The following is a 23,034-nucleotide window of genomic DNA, read 5'->3' as shown; positions in this document are numbered from 1 at the left end:
GGTTAGTTCTGCTGTATCTCTCTGGGCTGCAGCAGTCCACCTGGCAACAGGACGGGTCCTTCTAGGGACCTGTGTCATACTGGGGAGCTGGGGCCTCTTAGTGCGTTGAGGGTCTAGGCATTGGTGTGCCTCCTGCTGCGCCACGTGCAGCCTCATCTCTCCTACCTGTGTGCTACCTGCGAGGATTCCAGATTCCAGGACTTCCTGGGATGGAACGAACACCGCTGGTGTGGCTGGATGTGACATTGCTCTTTGAGTAAAAAGGAATGCTTCTTTATTGCATAAATGGCATATCGCCTGTTCCCCACCAGATATTTGCTCTTTTTCTAAGAATAGTCCTCGTTTGTGGGTTAAGTGAAAGCAACTGTTTGCTAAGGGAGGGCACCTGGCAGCAAGGGGCAGGCTGGCATGGTGGCTTTGGCGGAGGCAAGTATGTGCCTACAGAGGTGGTGCTGTAGGGTCTGGAATGCATGGGGGACTGTGGCACCCTGTGTAGGATACCTGGGCATTTCCGGGACCAGTGGCAGAGACACTCAGGTCAGTATGAATGAGGTCGGGGGCGGCCATCCAGTGATGTTCCTGTCTTCTCTGCACACAGCTGTTTTGTCTGAGCTGTGGCCATAGAAAGTATTTGTTCACTCAGGACTGTGCTCTTCATCTTTTAGTATGCAAAGGACCAGTCATTAGGTTGAAGCAGCTCCCAGCTTAGAGGCCTCTGGACCTTGTCTGAGATAGAAGAACAGGCTTGTGTTTGGGCCTTAACTGAAGCGGGCACTGTCATCCGGGGACTATGGTCCAGAGGAGCCCGAGAGCCCAGCCCATTAGCCCGACAGCCCAGACCTTCTGTTTATCCATTTGTTTGGTCATTCATTCATGCATTCATTCGTTTATTCAACCACCAAATATTGACTGAAACTGACTGTGCCAGACACATTGGGTATGGGAGATACAGTGGTGAACAGAAAGAGACCCATCCCCTGCCTTTTTGGTGTTTGGCCCAGTGGGGAAGATGGGTACTTATCAGATAAGCACATTAGTTATGCGAACGTGGATGTGTAATTGCAGATTCTTAAAAGGTCTCTGAAGAAAAGGTACATGGTGTTTTGAGAGTTAACAGTGGGCCCCTTCCTGAGCCCCAAAAGGCCAGTCACAGCTCTTCACACTGGTTGGTGTTCTCAGCCGGACTTAAGAAACCAAATACGATGGCAAACATAACAAGAGACAGGATCGTGACGATGAATAAGCCGATCACTGCTAGGCCTCCCTGGTCCCAGGGGTTCTCCCAGAACTCATCATTCCACATGTGCTTCTGCTTTATCAGCTTGTCTACGTAGACCTGGAAAAGCGGGGATGGAGCCCTTGAGTGCTGGGACCTCCCTAGGTGCTGTCCCAGGCGCTGCTGTCCACCCCCGACTTCACCCTCTGGACTGGTCTCAGCACAGCCGGTGCTCCTCCACAGGGGTAGTGGGCTGAGATCTAGACTTTAAAGCACCCCGCCACAGGTCCTTGCTGTTTTTTCTGCCTCAACTGCCAAACATTTGGGAAGCATTTTGAGAGATGAGCATGGGAGTCGAAAAGCGGACTGACTCCAGCTGAGGCCTCGGTAAGCTCCCTTGGAGGCAGCTACAAGCAGAACTAGCTAATCTTGAGCAGCTAAGGTCAGCAGGCTGCGGGCCTGTAGCCCATTGAAGGGAGTAACGGCGGCGAGAAGGAAGGAATCCCTACCTGATTCTGCTGTTTCGGCTCCTGTGTCCTTAGAGTGGGCCAGTAGGGTAATCCTGCAGGCCCCACGCTTTGGGTGCCCGAGCTGCACCCGGATTTGAAGCAGCTGTTGGGAGGAAAAGGTGTTGGTATTGCCAAGTGGCCCTGACCAGACCCCATGTACTGACACTGGAGCCAACAAAGGTGGGCTAGGGCCCGTTGCCAAGCAACTGCATTCCCCTGCTGCCTTTCATACTTACCCTGTCAGCTGCGTTCTGTCCTTTTTGTGATGTCGTATTGGGGGCTGCTCAGGGTACGGATGTTCAGGCGTCTTCACTGAGAGAAGTCAGGCTTGGGGTAGGATGGGGAAAGAGACTGGATCCAGGACCCTTGCCTCAAGCCCCCTATCTGCCTCACCTGTGGCTGGGTCCTGCGTCTCCTCTCTGTATGGCTGCTGGCCTGTGAACTGGGAGGCCCTCGCCAGAGTGCAGGAAGCCCAGGACTTGAGGAAGCCCTGGGTTGGAGCTGCACAGGGGCTGTTCTCTTCCTGTGGCGCTGGAGTGCTGGTGAATGTTTAACTAGCTCCAGCTGGTACCTCCTGGAAGGTGTTTCTTTGTGGGGGTGTATTATCACTGTTGAGGCTCCGGGGTCCTGCCTTTGCCGGCCTCTTGAGGTACAGCTGCAGCTGCTTCATGTGATTGGTTCCTACCAACCATACAGTTGTGATAGGGCAGCTAGGAAGCAGAAATGGAAACCTAGTGGCCACCATTTATTCCTTAAAAGTTAGGATTCAAGTGCCTGGTGTGGCCAGGAACTGCGGTAGGTACCTTGTGTCCACCATGAACCAAAGGAGGCTGGCCCTGCCCACCCAGGTTTCCATTCTAGCTTGCTTGGTCCTCAGCCCTGCTCATTAGACTCATCTGGGCCCTGCCTGGTACCACTTAGCTCAGTCTCTGGGCAGTCAGAGCCCCGTGCTCTGCAAAGCTGGCCAGGTGATGTTAACCTGCAGCCAGGGTTGGAGGAGTAGATGATTAACGAGTTCAGTAAAGTCCTTATCTGTCATAGGCTTACCTGATACTTTGAGTTTCCCTCCGGAAAACGTTGTGATGTGTGCCCCTGGCTGCTCAATGTTCCCAGCCCGCAGGCAGGTCTCTAGCATACCTACCTCCATCCTGTTGGATGCTTATCAGGAGTCAGCTGTTTGTTCCCAAACCTGTTTGTGGCATTTGTCCTTATTATTGTAATGACGTGATTGCACTTAATGTTACATAAAAACATGGAGCAACAGTAATAGCTGAAACCCCAGTTTTATAGCTGAGGAGCAAGCACGGAGGTTAAGCAACTTTTACCCAAGGTCCTACAACTAAGAAGTAACTGGGCAAGGGTGGGGATCGTGTGTGTGTGTTTAAACCCACCTGTTGAGCTCCACTGCAGAGACTGAGCTCTGAAGCTCCCTGTTGCACCTCAAGGGGGTGGGGGTTAGTGGGAGCTGTTGCTATAAAGCACCTATTGGACCACTTTGGAATGACTTTGGAATCACTCAGTATTTCTGTCAAGACAGATGTGGCAAGCCAACTGGAGATGTTTTGCAAAAATCCAGGATTTCACATGCCGATTTCTTTGTGGATGTCTTCTTGTTCTGCTTTACAGTAACCACAGTTAGTAAAGAGCCAACATAGGAACTCTCTGGCCTGCACATGCCACACTCAGAGGAAAGACCCCAGCAAAAAGATTTGCCCCCCCCAGCAAAAAGATTGGCCAAGGAATGTGCACGTATATGTTTATTTTTTTTAATTTTTTTAAAATTTATTTATGATAGTCACAGAGAGAGAGAGAGAGAGAGAGGCAGACACAGGCAGAGGGAAAAGCAGGCTCCATGCACTGGGAGCCTGATGTGGAATTCGATCCCAGGTCTCCAGGATCGCGCCCTGGGCCAAAGGCAGGCGTGAAACCGCTGCGCCACCCAGGGATCCCACGTATGTGTTTCCATTTAAAATGAGGTGTGTAGGGAATGGTATGTGTCATGCACACAGAAGTGGCTTTGACCAACTCTTCCAATTAATTGCTGGCTATGATCAGAAAATTCTGCCGAAATGATCACCATGAAGGGAACGTTATAGGAAGACGTGGAGAATTGTGTTGGTGTGTGTGGCATAGCCTGGCCTAGGGGCTGAAGGGATCCCCTGTAAGGAATGAGGTTAGGTTGAGGCAGGAAGACAATGTACAAGGTGGGGCTAGGGGACAATGTTTCATGGCAAGCATCAGGTCCCTAGGAGGGTGAGAAACTGTTTTTGAGAACAAAATTACCTTGTCCTCAGCTCTTTGGTCTGGAAGTTGTGTTAACCACAAGCAACTCTGTCATGAAGATTTTTACTATAGGTTGCTCTCAAATGTTAATGGTTGAGAAAGCAGATTTAGAAGAAAAGTGTTTTATGTGCTCTCTACCAGGTTTTGCTTGTGCAATTCTTGCACGGGTGGCTCTTCTGTGGTTTCTAATAAGGCATGAGAGCCGGTGAAATGCACAGATCTCAAATGTAGATCTTTGGAGGAAGCGAGAGCCTCCTGTAGAGTAGAGGCCAGAGTCAGAGGAGGCTTGACAAGGCTGGAAAATCTGTGCAGCAGTGAGGGTAGGGAAACCTTGGGGGTGGGGGTGGCTTGTTCCAGGGGGGCTGGTGGCAGGAATGGAGACCTGTGATAAGCAGATGCCCTTCGGGGCTCAGACAGCCTGCTGACCTCCCCTTCCATGGCCACCATTGCTACTTCCCACAATGGGGGGATTGCTCTTCCTGAGAAGACCCATGGTGGGAGTGTGCCAGGCCTCTGCCCTGCTGGAGCCGATCTGGTTTGTTGAGCTGAGTGGGATTGAACCACTGCCGTGGGGAGCCGTTAGTGGTGGGGCTCAGCCTGGGCCAGTCTGCTGCCAAGTGGGAAAGGAGTAAGCCTTCTCAGAAACGTAGGGAAGGCATCTTACTTGGGCTTAGTATTTAGGAAGAGGAGAACACCAAAGACCCGGCCTATGGTCCCTACCTCTTGGCAGCCAGACCATGGAGCCAGAATCTCCTAGCAGAGGCACAGCCTCAGCCACCCTCAGCCACCCTCAGGCTTGCTTATGGGAGAGTCACATGAGAATTGGGCTGTCCCATTGTCAGAGCATCTCCTGAACTGAGGGCTGAATAGGGCAGGGTTTCCCATCCGTTCCCTCCCACCTCCCCTGTTTTCCTTCAGGGAGGGAGACCTAGTTGGGCCCCACCCTAGCTCTTACTTGGGCTCCACCCAGTCACAGGGAGGTGATTTTTAGACAGCTTGGGGTGTGGGATGTAGGATTGGTTGATGGAGGATAATGGGATGCGAGCCTGATCTGCACTGCAGCTGGTAGGCCTCAGGGCCTTGGGTGTGGTCATCAGGGGCTCTGCAAGCCCCTTGGGCTGGGCCCAGAGGCTGGCTCTGCCACTTTTCAGCTGGTTGAACCTAGGAAAGTCACCTCGTGTTGCTAGGGCTCAATTTCCTCAACTCCAATGTGGGGATGGTCATGGTACCTATGGCCTTTGAGGCTGTTGTGATCAAACAAATTCACTTGCATCAGAATGCTTTAGGCAGTGGCTGAGCACGCATAAACCCCTCAAGGAATTTCTGCCAACTTGATCATCACCTGCTATTTTCACCATTCTCATCCTTTCTATTGTTATTCTGAATCCTATTCTTGTGGGGTAGAGGGCACAGGCTGGTTCTTGAGTTTCTTTTCTTTTGTGTGGAAGGACTTCCTCTCTGGGTCTTCAACCTAAACCAAACAGCAGGAAGTGAAACTCACCAGAGTTTCTCCCACCTGCCTGCCAGCCCGAGATGGGGGTGGGGGCAGAGCCTGGCATCCCCTCTCCACTGTTTTCTGGGTAGACAGGGCTCCACATCTAGGCAGCCAGAGCACGCAGACCTCTCTGTGGCTCTGGGGGGCCAGTGGGGCAGGAGGGGGAAGACACCATGGAGAGCTTTTGGACTCCCCTACCCTCATTCCTGGGTTGGTAGTTCTACCTGGAAAGTTCTCTGGAAGAGAAAGTAAACTGAAGGGAGGGAGGCAGGGTGGTGGTGTTGCATCGCAGCAGGGCCAGTCCTTAAAATGGGTCCACGTTGCTCTTGTTTTAGACGGGCAGATAATGACAGTGGTTCATATCTGCAGCGCTCTCAGGATATGCCCAGCACTGTGCCAAGTGCTGTACGTCATCTTAGTTTCTCTTCACCCCAGGAGGTAGCTACCAGGGTTAACTGCGTCTCAGAGGGGAGGAAATGTGGGTCAGGGAGGTTGAATCATTAACCTGCATTCACACAGCCAGTGAGTGATGCGGTGAAGATTTGCATCCAGACAGCCTGGCACACAATAGGGAAAGGACAGAGGGGCTGGGATGCAGCTTATGGACGATAGTAGGGGCCTGACCTCTCTTCTCAGACTCTAGAAGTTTGGGAAGACCTGGTGGCCTGAGCCTGCTGGTGTGGGGCGTGCAGGCTTAAGTAAATGGCCGCGGAAGCTGTGGAGTGGCATTCCTGAGCCCAGCATCCGGCAGACACCACCTGGGCACTGCGGAGGGGGCATCTGGAAACCAGAGCTCATTAGCAGCTGGTGCTGACGGGACTTTCACCCTCACCCTTCCCCCAGCTCCGTCTTGCATGGCATTCCTGCCTGTGTGTTTTTCCAGCTTTCGTGGGTACAGCGAGAGCAGAGGCCTGGCAAGGACAGTCACCGGCCACACCCTTGGAATTCTGGCACATTGCCCTTCAGAAGCACAGAGCCCAGGCCGGGGAGTCTGGTGCCACAGAAACACGTAACAGGAAAGCTTTTACTGGGAAAGAAATGGGAAAATACTGGAGTAGAATACTGACATGCTCCCCTCCCGGGGGAAGCTTAGGCTCCAGTAGCTATTGCACAAAGCTCTTCTTTGGCACGGGAGCCCCACGGGCCAGCTCCCCACAGGCGCAGGCTGTTCTCCATCCAAGTACGGGGACTCTGCTTCTGTGTTTTGTTGAAAGGTACAGGTTGGGGAAAATCCCTAGTTTTTGTTTGCTCAGTGTTTTAAACCGTTAACTCCTCCTTGGCACCCAGGATTCACCGGCAGGTCAGAGTTTGGTGGCTGTACCAGCCCTTGTTTCCTTGGTAAGGGCTGCAGGTGTCAGGTTCCTAGGCAGGGCCAGAGCTGGGGCCACGGATCGCAGTCTTGTGAGCTGAGGGCCACAAGGCCAGGTGCCACCTGGGGTCATGGCTTTGGCAGCCTCCTTTCCAATGTCTCCTCCTCTCTGTCCTTCACGGTGGGGTCATGGGCCGCACTTGGACCTTCCTGCCTCTGCGCTCAGGGCAGCAGCAACAGCTGCAAGCTATCAACAGCAACAGCAGCACAGTGGCTGGGGCCGCAGGGGAGAGAAGCAGAGAGCACAGGAAGCTCAGGCAGGGGGACACAGGGAACACACACCCAACTTCTAAAGAAACCCCTCTGGGGGCACCTAGATGGCTCAGTGGTTGAGCCTCTGCCTTTGGCTCAGGTCATGAACCCCGGGGTCCTGGGATCGAGTCCTGTACTGGGCTCCCCTCGGGGAGCCTGCTTCTCTCTCTGCCTGTGTCCTGCCTCTCTCTCTGTGTCTCTCATGAATGAATAAATAAAGTCTTAAAAAAAAAAAAGAAAGAAAGAAGGAAAGAAAGAAAGAAACAAACCCCTCGGGTGTGTAGGATCTTTGCCCTGAGATGTTGGCTGTCCCCATGCTGACCACCAGGCCCTAATCTCCTTGCCATGCTTCCTCCACTGCCCACAGCTTTGCTCCCTTCATCCCTGGTTGGGATACAGGGATGCCTCTAGGCCCAGCACCATCCTGTCACTTGAGCAGCTTGTTGAGGATTAGGGAAGTCCCTTGGCTTCCCCCCAGGGACATCCGCTCTCCTCCTCTATCTAGCGGACACCACCTAGCCAGCCCTCTGGTCAGCACCATGGTCCCACCTTTCCTCGATGCCAAGAAGAGCCAGGGGCTCTGGGGAGAATGTGAGAACCCCAGCTTACCTGTGAAAAGGAGGATGACGGAGAAGGCCACGATCTCCACAGGCTCTGCCTGGGGTAGTTTCTGTAGCTTGAGCAGCAGCTTCTCACCCATGGAGCGCATCTCCTGCACAAAGTTGGCAGCTGCCATGGTGCATCAGACTCCTGCCAGGCTCCTGCTGGGCGTGTCAGGCAGAGACAGGGCCGGGAGTCGCCACCCACCTGCAGCCCGCAGAACGAGTTCGTCAGGTCTCACCCCTGTACCCCTGGTGGCTCATGATGGGGGAGGGAGCCATTGGGGCCCTCCACCCAGCAGTGGCCCTCAGCCCCCACCCAGCCAACACCACCCGTGGTGACGGAATCTGATGACCGCAGGGAGCCTGAGGCCCTGCCGTGGGGGTACCCAGCGCAGCCAGACACAGGGGAGATCTGCCAGCTGGCCACAGTTGGCCAAGTTTCCTGACTTTGAGGTGGGGTGACTTCACTGTTACATTCCTTTGTCTCAGGCACCACTCCTGGTTTTGCTGGGGTGCCTCGGGCTCCCCTAGTGACCTCTGGGTCCTTCAGGACTTAGGTGCCTCCCCTGGGTTCCCGGTGGGGAAACTGGGCTTTAAGATTCCAGCCTGGTACTCTTGCCCCTCATCATATATGGGCCAGAAGGATCAGGTTCTTCCTTAAGCAGGCATCTGGGGGCTTCTAGCTGGGGTCATCTGGAGGTGAGAGCTAATGTGAAGGTAGTCTGAGCCCCGTCAGGGCCCCCACTTCTCTAACCAGTCCAATTTCTTTACTCATATGGTGTTCTTTGAGGAGGAAGAGGTGACACTGTGTCCCTGCAGTTTCTCCCATGGGGATCCTCTCAGGATGGGATTAGGTGTCCCACGGCTGGTTTACCAGCCTCTCTGCTGGCTCAAACCGAGAGTCCCCTCTGCCCCTACCCCTGTCCCAGGTATATAGCAACTCAGCCCTCCAGGCCCCGTGACTGAGAGCCTCTTCTGGTCTAAGAGTGCCCGACGGGCTAAAGGTGAAGATCCAGGCTGCGTCTATGAGTTGGGGCATGCTCTACGTCCCTTTCTTTCCCCTTTGGCCTCAGCTGTGGGCACAGGGAACCAGTGCCTCTTCAGAGATGGACCTGGGACAGCCGTGTGCCAACCCAGCCTGACTTGTTCACCAAGACAGCTCTAATCCAAGGGAGGGTAACAGGTGGCCAAGGGCTGGTGCCAGACCTTAGGATCTAATTACTGCCGCCTCGTCCTGGGTCTCAGCCAGGCGGATTCTCCCGAGATGGCTGTAGTCTTGGAAGCTGGTCACTGCTTCCACCACTGGTACTACCACCACAGTAGAGCTGTCTCCAAACTGCCTTGAAGGCTGTCTGCTTGAAGCCTCTACTTTGTATCTGGGTCTCTGCATTCCTTCTGGCGTGCAGCCTTGGCTTGAGCCCCTCTGGGTGAGGTAGGGAGTCCCAGCTGCTTTGGCGGCCTGCCTTCTTCCTTCTTGGAGCTCATCATTGGAAATTGGGACTTCCTCCTGACCTCGTTGGTCCCACCTAGGGTCACATAGGACACTTCTACTCCTCTTCGGCCTCATGGTCCTTCAGGACCTAGACGGCAACTGGCACATGCCCCCTGTGTCTCCTCTTCCACAAGGTAACTGTTCTCGTTTGGTCAGCTGCCCTCTAAAGAACATTCATTTGATGCTGCCTGCCCCTTTTGCAGTTTTGTGACATGGACGTGTCACTCTGAGTCTCTTTTCCTCATTTTACGTGAGAGGAGATGCCCATCCTTTGAGGCCATTGGGAGGATTGACACTTGGAAGCACAGTGGCAGCCAGCACAGATCCTGGCACACATTGGTGCCCAGCACATGTGATTCCCCTCTGCCTGGGGTCTGGCCATTGTAGGAGCATCAAGAAAGCCTTTGAGGGCAGTCGTACCCCCTTGTACACTGTCAGAGATCCTCCTTAGACACCGTTGGGGAGTTTCATCTGTGTCCTTCGATCCCTGGATGTTTGTGGTGTGTGAGGTGAAGGCAGGTGGTGGGGCAGGCTGGAGATGGAGGTGTGTTTTAAGTGATATTGAGGGTAGTAGGCAGATGGTGGGTCCATCAGGATTAGAAGGTTTCCTGTCAGAAGTGGGAGGCTCCTGGAGTTAGATCCTCCTGTCTTCTCTCACGCCCCACCCCAGGGTTAGCATGTTTCTGCAAAGGAGATCAAGATCCCAGTTTCCAAGTATACTAAGAGGCACGAGAGATCCTAGAATGCCACGAGTCATCCATTCCTGTCTCCCTTTACATAAGGAAACAGAGCCGCGAGAGTGGTTCCTCTGGAGTCACACAGCAGGACAAGGGCCTGGCCAGGCTCCCCTGCTACCGCATGCTGTCTCTCCTGGAGGCCTGTCTTAGGCAGCCTGCTCTCTGGCTGGCAAGGTAAGTCAGCCCACAGAGCAGCCTACTGAGGGCATTGTCCATACATTGGGCCCAGTGCAGGGACCAGGGTTCCAGAGCCTTTTGGAAGCTGTTGTACTCTGCACGATCAGCCCCATTCCACATTCATGAGTCTGGAAAAGAACACTGCTTTTATTCAGGCACATCCCCGCCCGCCCCGCCCCCCCCCAGGCCAGGGCCATACCTGTTCTTTGAGAACCACATGTGACTTGTCACTGAGGGAACAGATCTTGCATGTCTGTCTCAGGTTCACCAAGAGGCCCTCTCATTCTGGGGCCTCTCTGGGCATCCCCAATCCCCATGTTTCCAGTAGTACAGTAGCCTGCCTGCTGGTCTCATTCCTAAGGAGGGAACAGAGGTGCCAGCCAAAGCCCCAGCAGAGAGTTTGCACAGAGCTCAGGAGTTGGGCACCTTTTCTCTCTGCCCCCTTCATCTACGTTTGTCTGGCTTCTTCAGCCTGGTTGGCTCTGTGCCTGCATTGCCTAATGTAGCCATCAGAGACTCCTTGAAAGAGGAAGCAGGTGGAGGCCAGCTGGGCAAAGGCAGTTTTTTCACTTGTTTCCATGTCCAAAGACCCAGGGAGGGATTGTGGAGGGGAGGCCTCTGCCTGTGAGCAAGACATGGTGTGGAGACCCGGTCAGCCTGAGGCGTGTGATCTCCAGAGTGGAGGACACAGGTTGGGCCAAGGCTGCTCTGTTGTGCCAGAAAGGTGGGCTTTGTTGGTCAGAAGCTTTGGCTCTGAAGTGGGCCATCCTCTGGGCATTGTGAAATCAAGATGCTGCAGAGTCGCACCCAGATGACCTGGGCCCCACTCTGAGAGGAATGCCAGTTCACACCAGTGGCAGGCCATGGGGCCATGGATGGCATTGTGCCTTTGAGCCCAGGGCCTCTCTGGTGACCTGAATTAACAAGGTGCCCCAGCCCTGGGGTCTCACCCAGGGCTGCTCACTGATTTTGTCTGTGCTGTGAACTACAGTGGGGCCATTGGACAACCAGGGTTCTGCCCCGAAGCCTGAAGGGGAGCTCCCTTTTTTTTTTCAGTTGACATTTTGCCATTTCCAGCTTGGGCCTGAACAGAATAAACCTTAGTGGGGACTGTGGGAGCTGGAGGGGCCTTGTTCTCCTAAGAGGGAGGAGGCACATTCCAGCAGGTCCCAGGCACTCTTCCCAGTGGGCTATTTAAAGCGAGGCCTTCGGGGGGTGCCTGACGCCTGGTGCCCAATATAACCAGCAGTCGTCAGGTGACCGTGCAGTATGTTCCTCAGCCGTTGCTCTGTAGGGAATCCCAATCTGTCAGTGTTCCCAGCTGTAGCCCAGGGAAAGTGGGTGCTCTGAGGCTGGCTGCTGCTCGTCCTTTTTACTTTTCCAGGGTTGGAAGGAGGAAGACAGGGAAGCCCAGAGCAGGTACTAATGATCGCATATATCTTTCTGGTCTATCTCAAGGAGATAGGAGGGTCATCCATTCTCCTTCCAAAACTGTACTTCCTGCCTGTGAACCAGGGAAATCAGAGTCCCTCCCAGCCCTGTGCTCCAGAGTGCATCGGTTGGAGGCAGCCAAAGCAAGTTGCTTCCCACAGCCCAGGAAGGCAGAGCAGTCTTGACTGTCCGCCTGGCCTTTCTTGGAGCCTTTGGACGGTACACGGTGGCTGAAATGGCAGCCAGTGCAGAGGGAAAGTGAGCTGGGCAGAGATGAAGGCTGGTGGAGCTGCGGGGACCAGAAAACATTCCTTTGTGTGGCATCTCCTGGCACAGAGAACCCTGTGACAGAGCATGCGGGCATCCTGCAGGCTAGACAGCTGCTGCTTGGTACTGAAGCTACCCTGTTTCCTCCTTGCAACACTGATACTCCAACTCCAGAGGCCCTATGTGGAAGAGACCAGGCAGCAGGCGGGCCTGCCTATGACTGATAAGTGCCGTGCTGATGGCTCGGGGCCCCAAGGGCTTCTTGCTCTGCCTCTCATTTTGTCATGGTGGGTTGCAGCCACTCTTGCCCCATAGGGCATCGTCTTGTTTAAGAAACAGCTCTAATAAGGCAAACTTACGGTCGTGGCAGGTTTACAGGGTCTGGAGGCCTGACCGGTAAGGCAGAGATTTCCACTGAGTGCTGCATCAGGCCTTCAGACTTTGCCCTTTGCTACTTGGCTCTAAGTTGCTGTGGGAAGTAGATGCTTGAACCCAGAGCTATCGTGCTTCCCTAGCCCCGTGACTTTGCAGGACTGGAGAGGGCACTTCTTACTGCTAGTGATGGTTCCCATTCTATTCCAGCTCTGTGCCTGTCCTGGCTCAGCATCTGTGCTCACTGGGACCCCATCCTCCTATGTCCCGTGGTGCAATCACTCTGTTGTCGCCGTCCTAGTGTCCCCCATCACCCCTGCCTAGGCTGTGTTACAGATCAGAGCCAGCAGGGGTAGCCCTGGGCTCGCCATTGTGCCCTTCCCTGCCTTCACCCAGCCCTCCCCCTGCTTCCCAACACACACCACTGCCTGTCCCCTCTCTGCCATGCATGGCCCATCCCTGTGGGGCTTTTAGTCTCTCCAGCCACCAACCCAGGCCAAACCCCACCGCCTCTGCTGAGCCAGGAACACTTGGACTGATCCTTGGTTTCCACTTTTCCTTGGATTGTTGTTTTTCTTTTTAAGTAGATACCAGCCTGTTTGCTTTGGGGGAAACCTCTGGGGGACAGGGGAGGAAGATTTTAACCCTAGTGTGGGGATGGGGAGGCATAGACAGCTTCGGTTCATGGGGGCCTGCCCAAGGGGGCTGCTCCCAGTGCTGCCTGAAGAGACATCTTGGGCTCAGCATTCCAGGGGCAGCAGAGGGCCAAATACCAGCCTCAGCTTCACCATCATTGCCTTCTCCCCACCCCACCCTGGGTTCAGAGTCAGGCACTCATGCTTCTGGCGCAACATTTGGGGTGGATAGGGAGTGCACAGGATTCCAAATGGGCCCAGGGAGGAGCACCTGGGCTTAGCTCTGACCTGAGGATACCTGGCAGTGAGTGGGCCAAGCCCCTCACCAGAAGCTGCAGCTGCCGCGCTGATGAAGGACACCGATGGGCAGAGCTGCCACGGGTCCTGCCACGTTCCTGGTGGGCATGAACTGGCAGGGCAGACCCTGCCCTCAAATGCCTCTACAGGGAGAAAGCAGGCACACAGAGGGCTCTGCATTGATCCCAGGAAAAAGGGAGGCTCAGCGGGCAGGCAAATGCTCTCTCCCAAGCCAGGACAGCCAAATCCCTTGTTTAAGCTTCCTGAATAGAAAAAGCTTAAACTAACTTGCAGAGTAAGCAGGCACTTGGGGCCCCTCTGCCCGCTCAGCAAGCCGAAAGCACTCTGAGCACAGAGCTGCAGCCCCAGCCGGTGTCCCCCAGGGCTGGGTCCCAGTAAGAGAAGGGAGAGCCCCGGGTTAAACGAGGCTGTCTGGAGACTGTGCCCAAGTGCAGCCCCGGGAACCTCTGTGTTGGAGGTAGTTGGTGGCTCTCCACCCTTGAGGCAGGGGACCCTGGCTGCCTCCCCCTAACCCCGTCCTATCCCCTGTGGCCGGCACCACTCACCTAGGAACTCAGGTGTTGGGCTGGGGGACAAGCGCGGATGCTGGGGAGCCCAGCAGCCTCCCGTGCCTCTCCTCGGCCAGGGCACCACCTCTTCCTTCCTTCTCAGATGCCTCTTTCCTGACCCGCTTCTGGGCGCCTTCCTCAGAGCGTGTGGAGCTCCTGGCTGCTGACAGCCAGCTGCCGTCTTGGCCTCAGCTTTTTTGTTGTTGGTCGTCCTGGAGATCCAAGTGTCAAATTACACGGGGGCCGGCCACTGAAGCTGGGGAGCCTGTGCCACCGCTGCCCCTGCCCGGCAAGGGAATCCCTGCAGGGACCTTGGCGGGTGGCTTCAGACTCCTGGGAGTCTGCCCCTGGGAGGTCTCTTCTGTTCCTCCTCTTCCTCTCCTCTCCCTCCTGGCGGGTGTGTGCTAAGCCTTCGTGGGCTGGGCCTGGGCTGGGAGCTGATAAAAGAGGAGGTCGGCTCTCTTGTTCCCTGGCAAAGATGCCCTCTGGGAGGCTCCACCTGAGCAGTAGAGCGGGGAGGGAGAGAGGCCAAGCAGCACTCCCAGCTCTTTGGCTCCCGCCCTACCCTCAGGAAGGCTTTGGGCCCATCCCCCCTGACCTAGCGAACCTGCCTCTCTGGAGACTCCCTGGATGGTCCCGCCCTTTGGTCCCTCCTAGGAAAGAAAGTGACTGGTGGGGGAGCTGCCAGACCACCCACAAGGCCAGCCCCCTAGGGAGGCATGCTGGGGGTGACTTGAGAGTACCCTGCACTTGGCTTGCTTGCCTGAGTGCCTGGTGTTCCTCAGCCCCAGGAGGAGGGGGGACACTACTGATCTCATTCTTCCCAAAGGGTGTTTGCTGGGGCCCGCTCTGCACGCCTGACCCTGGCCATCAGGGACGGGCTCCAGAGCTCAGTGGCTGGCAGGGCCCTTTGACATTTGGTTGGTCGTGCCACCCCAGCAGACCAGGCTGTGCCCGGAGCAGGACAGGAGCCGTCCCTAGCCCGCATCTGTGAGCTCTCAATGGAGCCCTTTGAGTGTGAGCACAAAACCCCAGTGAGTCCGGGCTTGAGGGAGGGTGGGGGGAAGGAAGCCAGCCGTGTAGCCACACCACTTGGATGCCAGAGCCTCCCAGAGGCTGGACAGGCTGCCGCTCTGTGGACTCAGACTGGCAACGGAAGCAGCCACACGTTCATTTTCCGAGTGGTGGGAGCACTGCCCTCTGCTGGCCGCCTGGGCCCCCTTGCCACCTCCTGCCCCTCAGAGCTGCATTCTCTAAACGAGGCACCCAGACCTCACAAGCCCTCAGGGTCTCAGCTCCTCAAAGAGTTTCTTGCAGTTCCAGGCGGTATTCTGGTTAGAGAGTGACGCCACCTATTCTTGTCCTTGGGACATGGCACCTGGACAGCCCTGCCTCTGCTGCCCAATCTCTTGGGCTCCCCTATCCCGTGCTGCATTTCCATAGCGAGACTGGCCCTCTGCAAGGACCCTGATCTGTGGCCCCTCCAGGGGCCTCTGCAGCTGCCCCGAGCACCAACTGTGTCCCCATCCTGAGAGTTCTAGGAGAGACAGCTGGAGTCTGGCACAGCAAGGGGCTGTGGCAGGGCTGAGGCACTGGGAGATGTGATGAGACTTCTGTCAGGGCTGATCTCCTCACTGCCCTCACCAGGGACCAGCATACGATGCCAGTCCTCAGAGCTGCTGGTTTCTGCTCTTGGGCGGTCCCCCAGCCCCGGGGTTTTGTGTGTGCAGGCGGTCTTGGGGACAGAGAAGGTCACCAAGAGGTAGAAGCGGGACAGGGTTCCAAGTCTGGGGTAGGGCCACCTTGTGCTGGTTCTTCCCTCCTCCGCCTCCGGGAAAGGGTGAAGAGTAATCATGAGAGCTCACTGTGTGCCAGACGCTGTGCGCGGTGCCTCAGAGCGCCGTCTCCCCCAGCCCTGCACGGCCAGAGGAGCCAGTGCTCTTCTCGCATCGTTTCACAGGCAAGAATGTATAGGCTTTGAGCCATCAAATGCTTTCCCCAAGGATGCAGCCTCAGCAGCAGAGTCAGCATCTGTCCCCAGAGCTGAAGCTATTCCCAGGACACCCCACTGTAGAGGACAGAGTAGAGAGCAGGAGGCCAGGACCTAGAACAGCAACCTGTAGCGAAGCAGCACAGAATGGGGCTCATAGCCTGGCTCCTCTGGTTGTGGTGTATGACCTTGGGAAAGCTCCTTCACCTCACTGTTGTCGTCTGTAAAATGGGTGACCACATGATGCCTTGATAGGCTCATACAGCATGAGGTGTGTGATACTGAGTGTGGTGCCCACATGTAATGCTCCTCAGCCAGAGTTTAGGGAGTGGGCAAATGAACACTAGCCTGCCCAGCTTCCTCACCCTTTGCCTCTGCTGTGCTGCCTCCGCCAGGTGCCGCCATGCTGCCATTGCCAAGTACTTTGGGGATGCGCCCCCTGCCTGCACCAAGGGCTGTGACCACTGCCGGGACCCTGCAGCCCTGCGGAAGCAACTGGATGCCTTGGAGCGCAGCAGCAGCTGGAATAAGACTTGCATCGGGCCTTCCCAGGGGAAAGGCTTTGACCCTGAGCTGTATGAGGGAGGCCGTCGGGGCTATGGGGGCTTCAGCAGGTGAGGGACTGTGAAGTCAGGGGTCCCCAAGCCACTGCAGATAGGCTGGTATTCTCCTCCTGGTGCCAGGGCCAGACCAGTGGCGCCCCAGGGTCATCGTTCACTCCCTGTCCCCGTGGGCTATGTCAGAGCCAGCCAGGACCTTGGTGTTGCTCCTAGCTGCCAGCCTATTGGAAACATCAGTACCCCACCAGAGAAGCATGACAGGAGGGCAGAGCCCAGGCCCGGGGCTGCTTACACCTCACCTGTCCCCTAGGTATGATGAAGGTTCTGGAGGCAGTGGGGACGAGGGCAGAGACAAGGCCCACAAGCAGGAATGGAATCTCTTCTACCAGAAACAGATGAGCCTACGCAAGGTGAAGGGGGTTGGGGGCCTGATGGGGTCCCAAGTGGCACTCCATTCACACTCCCTCAGCCCCTGCCCTGGCACTGGACTGGGGGCTGTTCTACAGCCAAGCAAGGTGCTTCATAGGCCCTTCATGTCATCCTCCAGGGCAAAGACCCCAAGATAGAAGAATTTGTACCCCCAGGTCAGTACAGAAATATCCCCAGGGGCTTTGGGGGGAGGGCTGGGGACTCCAGAAAGCAGAAGGTAGAGTGAAAGGACCTATCCCTCTTCCCCCCAGATGAGGACTGTCCCCTGAAAGAGGCTTCTAGCAGGAAGATCCCCAGACTCACTGTGAAGGTAAGCAGTGGGCAGCTACCCACACCTGCCCCCCTGACTCCTTCCCCAACCCTGAGGCCTAAGTGACCAACTTCCCTCTCCTGTGTAGGCCCGTGAGCACTGCCTGGGGCTTCTGGAGGAGGCTCTGAGCAGTAACTGCCAGGCCACAAGTACCACCCATGGGTGAGTGTCCCAGGTCACAGGGGCCAAAGAGGCTTCCCCAAGCCCCTATTCCTTGTAGACCACAAGAACGAACCCCATCCCTCCTGGCTTATTTGGTCACCCTCTCCTCAGATCATGTCTCATCCCTCCCAGTGGCTGCAGGTCTCACAGCCCCACCGGGGGCAGGCTCTCCCAGGACTGAGGGGCTGCCAGTGCCTGCTGGACAGAAAGCCACAGGGTGCCTGGAGTCCTAGTCAGAATCCCTATGCCCAAGGCCATTCCCACCAGGCCCTGAAGCCATCTCCAGGGTCCCCAGGGAGAATCCCATAGGAGCTCAACAGAAAGGGCTCAGGCCCGCCTGATGCCTTGTGTTCATTCCCTCAGCCCTGATCTCCAGGCCAAGGCTGTGGAGCTGGAACATGAGATGTTCCGAAATGCCAAGATGGCCAACCTGTACAAGGCCAGCGTGCTGAAGAAGGTGGGCCCCGGGCAGGGTGTACTTTTGGGCTGGGATGGAAGAGCCAGCCCCCATACCCTCCCGGGCTGTGTGGTTGCCCTGCTGGGAGGCCACTCACACAGAGGGGGCCTGACCGCCCTTCTTTGCTGGCTGGAGATGTTTCTAGCCAACTGTGTCAGGACTAGAACTTGTCCAGTGTCCACTTACTTGTAGCCATGAGTCCCAGAAGCCCACTTGTGGAAAGCCTGTGTTGGGGCTCTCAGGAGCTCGTGGAGGTTATGGCATCTCTGCCTTTCCCTGACTCAGGTGGCTGAGATCCACAGAGCCTCCAAGGATGGGCAGCTCTACGATGTGGAAAGCAATACCAGGAGTTGCAGTATGCATGCCCAGCCCCCAGAGCCCACTGAGTATGACATCCGGCCAGCCTCCCAGGTGTACTCTGTGAGCAGCATCCTGACATCCCCCCAAAACCTGGCTCTGGGACAGGCATTGCTTCCTTTGTCCTCACCCAGGGTGTAAGCACTTGCCCTCTCCTGGTGGTCCTGGCCCTGAGTGCCCTGCAGCAGGCCCTCCAGCTTTCCTGCCCGCGTCCCCCCCACCTCTGCAGCCCCCACGGCTCTTCTCTCCTCAATCTGACCCCCAGCAGTGTCCTGCCCAGTGTCTCCCTTCTCCACTCCCCAGAGCCCACCAACTCAGCCATTCATGGATCACAGAGAGTGCCTTTGAGGGGGGTTGGGAGTCAGAACCTTCTCTTCTCTTCACAGCTCAAACCTAAGCGGGTGGGAGCTGGTTTCCCCAGGGGCTCCTGCCCATTTCAGACAGCCACTGAACTGATGGAGAAGACTCAGGCCGAGGATCGAGCCCCCCAGCCTGTGCAGGGAGGTGAGCGAGAGCCCCCCAGCCAGCCTTGTGGCCTCCAGGATGAGGACTGCAGCAAGGCCCTCCCTGGGCCCAGAGCAGAGGCTCCTGGAAGCAGTGTTCATTGTGGAGGATCCTCCCCTGAGAGGACGGGGAAAAGCCCCTCCAAGGGTGGTCCCCTTGCCAAGGCCCGGACCAGTAAGAAGCAGCAGCTCCTAGTCGCAGCGGCCCTCAAGGATTCTCAGAACATCACCCGCTTCTGCCTAAGGGCCAAGAGCCCGTCCCCCCTCACCTCAGCCCCAGGGGCGGAAGATGCCGGCCCTGGCCCTTCGTGTGAGGGAATGCGGGGACCCCCAGCAGCCCCAGAAAAGTGCGCAGGGGAGGAGGATGGAGCCCTGGGGTGTTTGGCTGCGCACCCCCAGACCAAGGAGTGTACCAGGGAGAGGCCAAGGTAAGGGCCCTGCTAGTTCTGAAATTCTCTGGAATCCTCTTTGCTAACTGGGCCTCTGAAGCTCTGTCCCTTCCTGGGCTGCGTTGTGCTGGGTGGGCAGAGCTGAGGGTGTGGCCAGTGGCTGGAGCTCTCACACTTACTCTCCCCTCTGGCCAGAGCCTGCACACTTGGAGACCAGGGGTCCCCTGAAGGCCAGCCCATCCCCACAGAGGAGACCCCCAGGGGCAAGCGGCCCAGACCCCAGCAGGTACTGACAGGGACAAGGCCACAGGGGAGGAGGCCTGCAGACCAGGCTGCTATCTATTCTTCTCTGGACTAGGGGTTTGGGGGAAGATCATCTCTTTTTATATCCCAGGGATAGATGGCACAGGTTGGAGGTAGCCAGCGGATGCTGAGGCCCAGCCTTCTAGAATGACAGGTGGGGCCACTGACAGGGAGTCCAGGAGTGACTCTCCACTCCCGTCCGACACAGGAGAACCTAGAGAACCAGACTCAGAAGAGGACTCGTCTCTCAGCCAATGCCTCCGTCTTAGCTGAGGCCAAGGACGGCGTCCCGGCCTGGAATCAGGACACCTTGAACCCCACGGCCCAAGGCTCCTGCCTTCTCCCAGCCCCTGGCATCTCTCTTAAGGAGGCTGCAAACGTTGTGGTCAAATGCCTGACCCCTTTCTACAAGGAGGGCAAGTTTGCATCCAAGGTAGGGTAGGTGGGTGGGTTCTGCTCTGGCCTGGGCCCTTGGGTGCAGTGGTGTCGGGGTGGAGCCGAGGGCGAGGCAGGGCAGAAGCAGACTAACCTTGCCTTGGTTCATGGCCGAGGGCCATTGGCAGGGGGCAGCGCAGGGGTCCATGCCCTTGGCTCCTGTCACCTTCTGCCTCCAGGAATTGTTTAAAGCCTTCGCCCGCCACCTCTCACACTCGCTGACTCAGAAGGCCTCTCCTGGAAGGAGTGGTGAGTGCCCACCTCACCAGGCCAGGGGGTGCTCTCGGGGCTTGGTGGTGGGGAGGGTACTGGCCCTCATTTCTGCCTTCCTGAGTCTGTAGTGAAGGAAGAAGCCCAGACTTTCATCAAGCAGTTTTTTCACGGTCGGGCCCGGTGCGAGAGTGAAGCTGACTGGCATGGCCTGTGTGACCCACAGAGATGACCAGCTCTGCCCACCAGGGCCAGAGTGCTCCCCGAGCCTCAGCTGTAGGAAAGCCTGCAGCTGTTGGGGCGTCATTTTCTTCAGGATCCATACCTTGCTTTGGAGACGGCGCTAGACTCTTTCCAAATCGAGGCGAGAGGCCAGCCACTCTGCCTGCAAGGTCTCGGGTCATCTTCTCCTTACTTCCCTAACTCTCTGGGCTGGGTTTTCTGAACCAGATCACCAGATTAGAAGGGGGTGGGGTGGGGTGGCTGCTGCCAGGGGAACAGGAGGAAGGAGTGGTCTGTGTACCGCTTTTACTTAACAAATTGTAGACCAGACCCCTGTCCAAGGTTTTGGGCTGTCTCAGGAAGAGCCCTGCTGGCCTCAGGTCCTTGACCCACTACCCCTTTCCCTAGTGATGCCAGCTTCCAGCCTGGCCCCAGGTGCAGAGTTCGGGAGGAGGGCAGCAGCCAGGCCTTGCTCTCTGCTCAGTTCCTGGGTCAGGAAGGCCGAGCCGGATGGAGATTTAGCAGAGAAATAAAATCCTGTTGGTTTTGACACACACACCACCTCCCAAAACACAGCCTTTTTCTCTTAGGAGTTTTATTTCTGCAAAGTTTGCTCCTCTGAGGCCTGGATTCATGCTTACATTGAGCATGGGGCCAGGTGGGCATCCCTCCAGCCTGGGCAGCACTGGATGCCCAAGTGAGTTCCCTGCAGTGCCCACCTGGGCCCCCCCCCCCAGGGGGGATCCTGCTGCTCTTTCTCAGTAGACGTCATTGTAGCAGCTCCTGCCTTGTGGCCTCCACATGGGCCAGAAGCTGTGGCAGGTTCCAGAACAGCCAAGTGGGGAAGTCCAAACCAACGGCTTGACAGCACCCAAGAGAGACCTTCCCAGTCAGACTTGGACCTGGGAGGGGCCCCTTCCTTGTTTCACCCCTTCCCCCACTCCTCTCGGCCTCTACTTGGAAGGAAGGCCTCTGTCCGTCAGGAAGACGATGGTGTGCATCAGTTCCTGGGCCTGCCCGGGGAACAGGCACACGTGTGAGGACAGGGCTTCCCGGTGTGCCCCCACCTCTGCCCTGGCCCACACCACACCCGAGCCACAGGCCTGGGCCCAGGCTCCGGGAACACCTGGGTCAGGCACGCCTGCCTCGCCAGGGTGTTATCAGAGGCCCTGGCCACTCACCTTCAGCAGCTCAAACCAGATGGTCTGGGGGTTGTCGGCAGAGCCATAGTTGAGTTCCAGGCCAGGGGGCCCCTCACTCTCCAGGGGGCTTAGCAGGTGGAGCCGGTGCAGGTCCTTCAGGGTGATGGAGCAGCACTGTTTCTGGGGCCGTGGAGACAGCAGAGCTTGGTCTCTCTCCTCTCACCCATGGTGACCCCTCCCCTGAATATAGCGCAGGGGTGCTCCGGCCAGCACTGGGGCAGGAGCCTGGCCCACCTGGCTGCAGGGGTCCATGACGATGAGATGCTGGTGGTTCAGTCCCAGGAGGCTGGGTCCAGGCAGGGCCATTTGACTCACCCGCAGCACCACATAGACAGTGTAGCCAAAGAGGGGCAGCTGACTCACAGCCTCTGGGAAGGGAGGGGCCAGGATAGGCGTTCCGGCCATCCGGGCCTTGGGACCTGCTCAACTTGGCCCCCACGGTGGATGTGAGGGGCAGGGCAGGTAGAGAAGCTTCCTCAGCCCCTCCGCCTTCACCCGTGCCCTCCTGGGCCTCCTGCCTCAGCCCCTGTAACTCCCAGGCCCAGACCCACCAATGAAGCTGATCTGTGCCTCCTGGGAGTTGTAGACTTGCAGCTGCCTCAGCTCCTGGTCTATCAGTTTCTTTATGATAGGTATGTTCACGTGCCCTCGCAGCGGCTTTGGCAAGTAATTCAGCATGTCTTGCCTAGGACAGACTGGTCAGTCAAGGCTGGGTGTACAGCAGGTGCTAAATAAATGAGCAGGGGCTACTGGGGGTGAGACTGGGATCCAGATTTGCGAGTGAGGTGTGGGCCCTGCCCATGAGGAGCATGGGGTGGGGAGGTCAGCCTCCTCTGCTCCAGGACTATCAGGTTAAGGCTGTGGAAGGTATAAGTTGAGTGGCGTTGACCTTGGGGGACTGGGTCGGGGGTGGGGGTGCTGAAGGAGAGGCCCTTGGGGTATGTGCTGAGGTAGACCTCTGCACCCCCAGGGACAGAGGGTGGATGGAGGTGGGGAGCCATGCTCACTCACTCCGAGTAGTCCTCTTGGTCCTGGCTGCAGTGCTGCAGGGCAGCCAGCCTGGCGAGTTGGGTGTCTGCCTGGGGGTTGACCAACAGCTTCCCCTGTAGGTAATCCCGCAGCACCTGAGAGGGGGCAGCAGTGAGCAGAGGGCCCCCCCCGCTGTGCCCAAAGCTCCCACGTGGTGGTGGCTCCTGGGGCCCAAGTCTGGTCCTGTCACCATCTCTCCTTGCGAGGGGGGAGGCTTGGAGGTCCCCCACCCAGGCAGGGGCTCGTTTGCAAGCTGCAGCCCTGGGTCAAGCGACCTGTAGGCTGCGTGCAGCCCGGGGTGGGGGTGGCAGCTGACCTGCTTGTAGTGGGTGGTGATGTAGGTGGGATTGTCGAAATGCAGTGGGGTCTCCCAGATGAGCCGCCGGCTGTGCAGGCTTGTGTCCTGCTCCACCACGCTGTTGAGGTACTCGTGGGGCAGCAGGGGCCGCACCAGCTCGCCTGTGTGGGGAGCCCAGGTCCACAGCCCACCCTGACCTCCAGGGCCAGCCCTGCCCGCCCCAGCACAGGAATTTGCCTCATTCATGACCACGCAACCAGCAGATGAGCCACCTCTTGGAATCCAGCCTGGCCCCACTCCCTCCCCAGGCAAGAGACTCACCTTCCTTTTTGATGAGGAATAGGGCAAATTCTTGCATTTCCTGAGGGTCTGTGATGCCCATTTGCCGACACAGGTCTTCCAGCACTTCTGCCGCCACCTGGGCATATAGGTGGGGGCTGTGATGGGTGGGGGGACGGGAGGCTGGGTGGGTCCC

The 23,034-nt window shown here is 57.1% G+C and overlaps 4 protein-coding genes across 8 annotated transcripts in view; 1 reads left to right on the top strand and 3 right to left on the bottom strand.

Annotated features, from left to right (window-relative positions):
- The window catches only part of RECQL5 (RecQ like helicase 5), a 36,728-nt gene extending 16,113 nt beyond the window's left edge, over window positions 1-20,615 (top strand). The window contains exons 8-20 of one of the 3 annotated variants that reach the window (XM_055317891.1): window positions 10,001-10,129; window positions 16,089-16,307; window positions 16,564-16,663; window positions 16,801-16,837; window positions 16,934-16,992; window positions 17,081-17,154; window positions 17,518-17,611; window positions 17,897-18,031; window positions 18,355-18,899; window positions 19,056-19,146; window positions 19,372-19,596; window positions 19,778-19,847; window positions 19,940-20,615. In XM_055317891.1, coding sequence (XP_055173866.1) covers window positions 10,001-10,129; window positions 16,089-16,307; window positions 16,564-16,663; window positions 16,801-16,837; window positions 16,934-16,992; window positions 17,081-17,154; window positions 17,518-17,611; window positions 17,897-18,031; window positions 18,355-18,899; window positions 19,056-19,146; window positions 19,372-19,596; window positions 19,778-19,847; window positions 19,940-20,040 — 1,879 coding nt within the window. In that variant the 3' untranslated portion in view covers window positions 20,041-20,615. Of the gene's footprint in view, window positions 1-10,000; window positions 10,130-16,088; window positions 16,308-16,563; window positions 16,664-16,800; window positions 16,838-16,933; window positions 16,993-17,080; window positions 17,155-17,517; window positions 17,612-17,896; window positions 18,106-18,354; window positions 18,900-19,055; window positions 19,147-19,371; window positions 19,597-19,777; window positions 19,848-19,939 lie in introns of those variants that run through there. The other 2 variants (XM_055317901.1, XM_055317908.1) reach the window with 2 other exon arrangements.
- Window positions 867-7,809, bottom strand: SMIM6 (small integral membrane protein 6). 3 transcript variants are annotated; one of them, XM_055317936.1, is made up of 3 exons: window positions 7,734-7,809; window positions 1,726-2,914; window positions 867-1,336 (listed from the first exon to the last, which is right to left on the bottom strand). In XM_055317936.1, exons 2-3 carry the CDS (start codon window positions 1,879-1,881, stop codon window positions 1,148-1,150), a joined length of 345 nt encoding a protein of 114 aa, XP_055173911.1. In that variant the 5' UTR covers window positions 1,882-2,914; window positions 7,734-7,809; the 3' UTR covers window positions 867-1,147. The 3 variants fall into 3 exon arrangements, with proteins under 3 accessions (XP_055173911.1, XP_055173903.1, XP_055173895.1); XM_055317928.1 differs by having other exon boundaries at window positions 1,726-3,340; window positions 7,734-7,807; XM_055317920.1 differs by lacking the exon at window positions 7,734-7,809 and having other exon boundaries at window positions 1,726-6,353.
- Window positions 6,494-14,227, bottom strand: SMIM5 (small integral membrane protein 5). The gene is made up of 3 exons (XM_055317945.1): window positions 13,701-14,227; window positions 7,734-7,931; window positions 6,494-7,086 (listed from the first exon to the last, which is right to left on the bottom strand). Exons 2-3 carry the CDS (start codon window positions 7,858-7,860, stop codon window positions 6,989-6,991), a joined length of 225 nt encoding a protein of 74 aa, XP_055173920.1. The 5' UTR covers window positions 7,861-7,931; window positions 13,701-14,227; the 3' UTR covers window positions 6,494-6,988.
- A 39-nt stretch (window positions 20,616-20,654) lies between the features above and the next one.
- Window positions 20,655-23,034, bottom strand: part of MYO15B (myosin XVB) — a 29,945-nt gene continuing 27,565 nt past the window's right edge. Inside the window, 7 exon segments of the mRNA XM_055312963.1 lie at window positions 20,655-21,043; window positions 21,212-21,352; window positions 21,467-21,600; window positions 21,784-21,917; window positions 22,244-22,356; window positions 22,578-22,720; window positions 22,881-22,977. Coding sequence (XP_055168938.1) covers window positions 20,984-21,043; window positions 21,212-21,352; window positions 21,467-21,600; window positions 21,784-21,917; window positions 22,244-22,356; window positions 22,578-22,720; window positions 22,881-22,977 — 822 coding nt within the window. The 3' untranslated portion in view covers window positions 20,655-20,983.

This window comes from Nyctereutes procyonoides, unplaced genomic scaffold (assembly GCF_905146905.1).
Source record: "Nyctereutes procyonoides isolate TBG_1078 unplaced genomic scaffold, NYPRO_anot_genome, whole genome shotgun sequence".
Lineage (NCBI taxonomy): Eukaryota > Metazoa > Chordata > Mammalia > Carnivora > Canidae > Nyctereutes > Nyctereutes procyonoides.
Note: the sequence above shows the minus strand (reverse complement) of the source record. Positions and strands in the feature narration are given on the sequence as shown.

Excerpts from the sequence above, each read along its gene's own strand:
- SMIM5 (XM_055317945.1), bottom strand. The coding sequence starts at position 7,860 with ATGGCAGCTGCCAACTTTGTGCAGGAGATGCGCTCCATGGGTGAGAAG. Across the intron at positions 7,087-7,733 it reads CGTCATCCTCCTTTTCACAG|CCACTGTGCTGCTGTTGCTG; the intron begins GTAAGCTGGGGT and ends CTGCGGCCCCAG.
- SMIM6 (XM_055317936.1), bottom strand. The coding sequence starts at position 1,881 with ATGGGGTCTGGTCAGGGCCACTTGGCAATACCAACACCTTTTCCTCCC. Across the intron at positions 1,337-1,725 it reads AGCCGAAACAGCAGAATCAG|GTCTACGTAGACAAGCTGAT; the intron begins GTAGGGATTCCT and ends CCGCTTTTCCAG.